The 7,918-nt window shown below is 41.3% G+C and overlaps 1 protein-coding gene across 1 annotated transcript; it reads right to left on the reverse strand.

The window, feature by feature from the left end:
- Positions 1-7,897, reverse strand: LOC131200074 (cytochrome c oxidase assembly factor 5). Its single transcript, XM_058186439.1, has 3 exons — positions 7,705-7,897; positions 2,463-2,546; positions 1-233 (listed from the first exon to the last, which is right to left on the reverse strand). Exons 1-3 carry the CDS (start codon positions 7,804-7,806, stop codon positions 192-194), a joined length of 228 nt encoding a protein of 75 aa, XP_058042422.1. The 5' UTR covers positions 7,807-7,897; the 3' UTR covers positions 1-191.
- Positions 7,898-7,918: the final 21 nt, after the last annotated feature.

Here is a 7,918-nt window from a genome sequence, read left to right on the forward strand (position 1 = left end):
TCAGTTGAAATTAAAGATTTTATTTACAATATGATAGCCACAAAACTGCCAGACTTGATTTTCAATTCAATATTCAGAGTGCCAATCATTTCATGATATCACATCCAGGAATAGCTTTGAAGGAAACCCAGAGAATTATGGTCTTTCCATCTGCCAAAAATATCCCCAAGATTGCTTCTTAAAATGCAGCTTCAATATCCTTTTATTCCTCTGAATCTTGTTCTGTTATCCAACTTTAAAGGAGAAAAATAAATGTAAGTAAAAACTACTAACTTTTTATTATATAAAACTTCCTATAATTAGTTGTTTTATGTTAAGAAACTTATAAGACTTATAAGAAAATATGGCAATATTTAGCATATAGTCCAGATTGTATTTCCTGGAAGGAAATTTCCTAGGAGGAATTCTAAATGGGTAAAAATTTTACTGAGTTTAAAATAGTTTAGACTAGCTGAATACCCATGCTCTGCTATGTGATTGGGCTTGATAAATAGACATTTACAGCTTGAAAATTAATGAGTAGTTACGATGAAGCTCTCCTCTCTCCTTCTCTCCCTCAGCCTTGCCCCACAGAAGCCTCCCCTATCCTATGCCCTGGTTGCTGCTGTGAAAGTGAAACTCCTCTCCTCTGCTTGTGTTTGCATTTGGAACAGATTTCTTTTTAGGTGGGGAGTGGGAGTAGAACTTCTTAGCATCAGAATCTGAAAGAGATTTCTTTCCAGGTGGGGAGGGGGAGTAGAACTCCTTAGCAGCAGAGGGCTGTTTGGAAAGTGAAACAGTATTTGCTGTGTGAGCAAGAAGGAGACAGGAAGGAGCCTGACCATAGCTTAGCTCAACTATTCTGTAGTAAAACTGATTCCTGCTGTGAAATTAAAACTGAAAGTCAAATTTCTCTCCTCTGCTTGTGTTTTGCATTTGGAACAGATTTCTTTCCAGGTGGGGAAGGTGAGTAGAACTTCTTAGCATCAGAGCCTTTTAATAATAATATAGGAAATGCTAATGCTCTGATGGCCATTTCAAAAAAATCCTTTCTTAGTGAGCGCCTAGAAGCCAAGAGGAACATACGTGGCAAATTTCAAGTTTGTAGACTTTACGGTTCTGGAGATTTCGTGATTATGGCATGAGTTGTTTTCGCTTTTATATATATAGATTAAAAGTAAATTCAACATTTTAAAAAATGCCAACAAAAGGAATATGTTCAGCAGTTATACAATAAGCACTTAAAGCTATTCAAATTTGAACAGCTTTTTTGAAAAGTCATCCTTGTAATGGTCTTCACATCCAGGCATAATTCACTGGATCTTCTACAGTAATTTTTTTCAGAATTTTATGTTATAGAATTAAAATACAGTCTGACTTCAAGTTCTTAGTGAGTGTTGGGATTTCTATGGAGAAACAATATTAAATCTATATTGTCCAAGTTGGCAGGATGTAAAAAAATAAATATTACTATCTTGAATCAGTCTTGTAAATTCAAAAATAAACAAATGCACTTTTTTTTAGAACCCATTTGATATATTCCTGTCTTTGCTTTATCTGGGATTTCTAAAACTACTGTTGATTAAGAATGTCATACCCTGTAAATTATATGATTAATAAGCAAACATCATAGTGATGTTCTCTGCAACTATTTTTATGCTATTATGGTGTTTTTAAATTTTGGCTGTTTCATCTTGTATTTATTTTGTTTTAATTGTTAGTTGCTCAAAATCATGTATAAGAGTTTGATAACAATATAAACTTATTAAATAAATAAAAACCTAGGTTGAAAAACTAAGAAAGGTTGCCTGTACTGATGGCTTTATATTCCATAGTGAAAGTCTGGGGATGGAGATCTTCTCTACCCACTCAGCCACCCCCAATGTAATGGGCCCCAGGCTAAGCAGCAGAGACAAGTTTTCAGGCTCTTCTGGAAGGCCAAATATGTGGGAGGCGGACCTCACTTCCAACAGGAGAATATTCCAGAGGCTCTTCTCCTGGACCCCACCAACTGAAATTCTTTGGCAGATGGGATCCGAAGTAGGCCCTTTCTGCTGGAACCAGTGAGTTGGGCTAGTCTTATTGGGGTGATACGGTTCCTCAGATATCCTGGCTCCATGCATAAAGGGCTTTAAAGGTGATGACCAATACCTTGAATTAACAAACAATAGAGGGTTCTCTAGGGTTCTCCTAAGATAATAGTGTGTGACTCCACTCACATACCCAGGGATGGGCTGAGCTTCTAATGACTTCCACTAAATTACAGAGAATAAAATTAGCAGGTTGCAATTCAGAACACAGGAAAAGGTCTTGAACAAATAATCACCTTAGTCTGATGAAATATACATATTTTGTCTGCTTTCTACAAGTACATCTCACTTTGCAGAGAGGAGGTAGTGATTTATGTAAATCAAAAAAGCAAGCTCAGCAGCAGCCTCTCACATTTTTGCATTTTTCTTAAGGGGTTCCTCTTACAAACTTACCAATGATCTTCTGCATTCAAACATGGAAATTAGCAAACTTCTGCAATGTCCTTCCTTCAAACACTGTTTGGCGCTCTTCCCTTCCTGATATAAAAGAAACCCAAATAAAAGATTCAATATATTCATTTAGGTGTTAGCAAAAATTTATATTATACATAAACTTTCACAATATTTTTTCCAACATAAGCAAAAGCAAAGAATGACCAAAAAGTAAAACTTGCTAAAAAAAATCATTGCATGAAAAACAAAACTGTCTTCATATACCATGTTTTCCCGAAAATAAGACAGGGTCTTATTTTCTTTTCACCCCCCAAATAAGGGCTTGGCCTTATTATCAGGGGGTCTTATTATTTTGGAGATGCAGGAGGTGGTGAGCATGGGACTGGATGTCCCGTTGCCTCCCCTCTCTGTTCTTCACACTGGCTGAGCGACCCAACACATCCCACCCCACCCAATGGCAACAGCTGCTTCCCTTCCCCGTCTCTTTATTGAGAGGGGTGGCAGGTGGGGCGGGGGAGAAGCAAGACATGGCTCCCCTTGCCGTCTCCCCCCCTCGCCGGGCATGACAGGACTCCTGCCCCTCGCCTAGCCACCTGCCCCCTTTAGGGATGCAATTTGGAGGTGGCAGGTACGGCAGGTGAGAAGCAGGACTTACATTTCCAGCTCTGTTGCATTCCTCACCATTGTGTCCAGGGAAACACGCTGTAAAAGAAAACCTTCCCGTGAGTTCAATCAAACTTCTCGAAGTCGCAAGGTTTTCTTTTACAGCATGTTTGCCTGGACACAATGGCAAGAAAATGATGGAGCTTGAAAGGTAAGACCTGCATCCCACTTCTCACCCACTCCACCTGCCATCCCCAATTGCATCCCTAACGGGGGCGGGTGGCTAAGCAAGTGGCAGGAGCTCTGCCATGCCTGGCGAGGGGAGGGGAGAAGAGACAGCAAGGGGACCACGTATCTTGCTTCTCCCCTGCCCCATTTGCCACCCCTATCGATAAAGAGACGGCGGGGAAGGGAAGCAGCCAGGCTGCTGTTGCCATTGGTGTGGGGTGGGAAGTGATCAGCCGCTCGGCCAGTTCAAAGAGGGAAGGGAGGGCACATCCCCCCTCCCCACCCCAGCCTTGCCTCAACTCATTTTGGTTGTGTGGCAAGCAACCAGAGGAAATGGCAGGACCAGCTGCGCATGCGTGTAAGTAGTTGGGGGGGGGCTTATTTTGCAGGAGTGGCTTATATTATAGCATGCGCTGAAAAGCCCAATTGGGCTTATTATCCGGACATGTCTTATTTTCAGGGAAACATGGTAGCCTTCCTCAAGATGTGTAGAAGGCCCAGAGAACAAGTTTCAAAAGAATAAAATTATGAAAGACTGTCTCAATAGTTTCCAGGTTCGATATTAACAAAAGCTGGCTGGACTTACATTTCAAAAACCATTCCCAAGGCTGGGCTTTTTCCTATGGGCACTCTGTATTGGATTCATACTGAAACTAACAGTATATAATTTGCTGTATGATAAAACATTAATATTCTTTGCTCCCATTCAGCAATAGGCAATAAACACACACCTTTCATAATGTGCTGTCAAGCACTTATTTTACTACACACCAGATCTATTTAATGAGTTTTTAAACTTTCTTTTAACAAGAAAACCTATATAAACATCGGCATAATGCAAAATAAGGTCCCACTTTTAGAGTCATATTTATTTCCAGCAATACCTTTGACCCACAGAGAACATGAAGATACTTGGGGCAGGGAACTGTTCTCTAGTAAATAAATGTTTTGTGATTGGTCAATCACTGAAGTAGCTATTTGTATTTTTATTTGTATTCATAACATATCGTACCATTCTAAAAGCGACCTTGGTCCTGGAAGACTGTTTACCTATGTTTATCATTTTTTTTAAATTGAGAGGACAGAAAAGACATTATTTTAGTAGATAGTCTTCTTTCAATGTTCTCTTATGGTTTTATAAGGTACATTCTTATCAAACAAGATCACTGCATACTTTTTTACTGTAGACCCTCATAAAGTGTATGCACCTTTTAAAAACAAAAGCTCTCTAGCTGAAATAATTTGTTATCAGAATCAGAAATGATTGCTCAAAATTTACTGACTTTAATATTTCTCTTCTCCATATACAGTGGGGCAAAAAAGTATTTAGTCAGCCACCAGTTGTGCAAGTTCTCCCACTGAAAAAGATGAGAGAGGCCTGTAATTGTCATCATAGGTATACCTCAACTAGGAGAGACAACATGAGAAAATCACATTGTCTGATTTGTAATGAATTTATTTGCAAATTATGGTGGAAAATAAGTATTTGGTCAATATCAAAAGTTCATCTCAATACTTTGTTATATATCCTTTGTTGGCAAACGTTTTCTGTACATCTTCACAAGGTTTTCACACACTGTTGCTGGTATATTGGCCCATTCCTCCATGCAGATCTCCTCTAGAGCAGTGATGTTTTGGGGCTGTCGCTGGGCAACACAGACTTTCAACTCCCTCCAAAGGTTTTCTATGGGGTTGAGATCTGGTGACTGGCTAGGCCACTCCAGGACCTTGAAATGCTTCTTACGGAGCCACTCCTTCGTTGCCCAGGCGGTGTGTTTAGGATCATTGTCATGCTGAAAGATCCAGCCACGTTTCATCTTCAATGCCCTTGCTGATGGAAGGAGGTTTGCACTCAAAATCTCACGAGACATGGCCCCGTTCATTCTTTCCTTTACACGATCAGTCTTCCTGGTCCCTTTGCAGAGAAACAGCCCCACAGCATGATGTTGCCACTCCCATGCTTCACAGTAGATATGGTGTTCTTTGGATGCAACTCAGCATTCTCTCTCCTCCAAACACGAGGAGTTAAGTTTCTACCAAACAGTTCTACTTTGGTTTCATCTGACCATATGACATTCTCCCAATCCTCTTCTGGATCATCCAAATGCTCTCTAGCAAACTTCAGACGGGCGCGGACATGTACTGGCTTAAGCAGGAAGACACGTGTGGCACTGCAGGAATTGAGTCCCTGGCGGTGTAGTGTGTTACTAATGGTAGCCTTTGTTACGTTGGTCCCAGCTCTCTGCAGGTCATTCACTAGGTCCCCCCGTGTGGTTCTGGGATATTTGCTCACCGTTCTTGTGATCATTTTGACCCCACGGGGTGAGATCTTGCATGGAGCCCCAGATCGAGGGAGATTATCAGTGGTCTTGTATGTCTTCCATTTTCTAATTATTCCTCCCACAGTTGATTTCTTCACACCAAGCTGCTTGCCTATTGCAGATTCAGTCTTCCCAGCCTGGTGCAGGTCTACAATTTTGTTTCTGGTGTCCTTCGACAGCTCTTTGGTCTTCACCATAGTGGAGTTTGGAGTGTGACTGTTTGAGGTTGTGGACTGGTGTCTTTTATACTGATAACAAGTTCAAACAGGTACCATTAATACAGGTAATGAGTGGAGAACAGAGGAGCCTCTTAAAGTAGAAGTTACAGGTCTGTGAGAGCCAGAAATCTTGCTTGTTTGTTGGTGACCAAATACTTATTTTCCACCATAATTTGCAAATAAATTTGTTACAAATCAGACAATATGATTTTCTGGATTTGTTTTCTCATGTTGTCTCTCCTAGTTGAGGTATACCTATGATGACAATTACAAGCCTCTCTCATCTTTTTCAGTGGGAGAACTTGCACAATTGGTGGCTGACTAAATACTTTTTTGCCTCACTGTATGCAGCCTAATAGCCTTCTCAGAAAGGATTACACATTAAGTAACTTAAAAACAAAGCAGGAAGGAGACCCCTTCAGGAAGAGTAGTGTAAGGAAATAAGTACATCATATTAGCTGTAAAATGGAAAGGAAAACCAATGTATGTATGTCTAACACACAAGAAAACAGCTGTTTCTATTAATGTGAAAACCCTTTCACACAAAATGTTTCTCTTCTCCTGGCTTCTCCTCCTCTTCTTCTTATTTCACATGAATATCTTAAAATATTTATTTAAAACATTTATATAACCACCCATCTTCTAACCAACTCTGGATGGCTCCCAATCAAAAGTTAAAGCAACATATAAAACCACACTGAAACCATAAAACTAAACACATTAAAAAAATAAACTGCAATAGGTTATTAAGAATCAATACTTGAAAACTACTTTTCTTCTTACAAGATATAATCAAATGTAATTTCTGCGAAGTTCAAGGTTTTGGTAAGAACATGCACTGAATTAGGATTTAGATCTGAGGTCATCAACCTTTCGGACCTCAGGGAGCACTAAATTTATAATTTTAAATCCCGCGGACCACTAATATGAATTTTTAAAGATAAATAGTATTTAGTGCAATATTAAAAATGCAAATAATTTTTCTGCGGACCACCAAAATTTTCTCACGGACCACCAGTTGGTGACCACTAGTATAGATGTTTTGGAAAAGAGTTGATTGAAATCCAAATTTCTCACTGTTGTGTATAATGTATAATAATGATGGCAGTAAATCTGGATTACTAGGAGCCAAACGCTCCCAGAAAGAAACTCCTTCATCTCTGCCATGAAAGCAGTGGCCCTCTTGATCAAAAAGGCTACATTTTAATGCCGAAGCCAATACTTTTATTTGACGGGACAGCCCTTTAAGGCCGGGGTCTCCAACCTTGGGCAACTTTAAGCCTGGTGGACTTCAACTCCCAGAAATCCTCACCCAGCTTTGACCAGCTTTGAATTCTGGGAGTTGAAGTCCACCAGGTTTAAAGTTGCCCAAGGTTGGAGACGGCAGCCTTTCACAGTCCAAGTCACCCGTCCAGGTTGGCTCCTCTTCTTTTGGAAAAGAATGGAATGTAAATGCCTATGGGAGAGTCTCAGTCATCCAGGTGGCGGTTGTCCCAAAGATGCTTTTTCAAAAGGCAACTGGACACTCTCAAGAGGCAGCGCTAACGACCTGCAAGGGAGTATAAATCTGTCCATTTGACCCTGACTAGGTGGCTCAGTGGCTAAGACACTGAACTTGTCGGTCAGAAAGGTCGGCGGTTCGAATCCCTAGTATAGATCTCCTGCGTGAGCAGGGGGTTGGGCTAGATGACCTCCAAAGTCCCTTCCAACTCTGTTATTGTTACACATTTTTCACCATTCCGTCCGAACGGAAGAAGCTGCTTAGATGCGAAGCGAAACGTCTTGAAATCAAGCAAAGAACGACGACCCAGTTGCCTTCTGAAGGGCCCAAGCGACGCCCCGAGCTCCATCTTCCCGCAGCCTCCCAGCTACCTTGATGACGCAGGGACACTCCAGCAGGCAGGACTTCAGGTCCTCGCGTACCCCGGAGCAGGCCCGCCTGTCCTCCTCTTTCCCTTCGTAGTATTTCGGCATGGCTGCGAGGCTTTCGGCGTCCGTCACCCACGGAGTCCACCCGCAGATCCACGACTTCCTCAGCCGCAAGAACTACGCTTCCCGAGAGCCCTCATTCTTCGCTCACCTTTCA

The sequence above is a fragment of the Ahaetulla prasina genome, chromosome 5 (genome assembly GCF_028640845.1).
Source record: "Ahaetulla prasina isolate Xishuangbanna chromosome 5, ASM2864084v1, whole genome shotgun sequence".
Classification (NCBI taxonomy): Eukaryota; Metazoa; Chordata; class Lepidosauria; order Squamata; family Colubridae; genus Ahaetulla; species Ahaetulla prasina.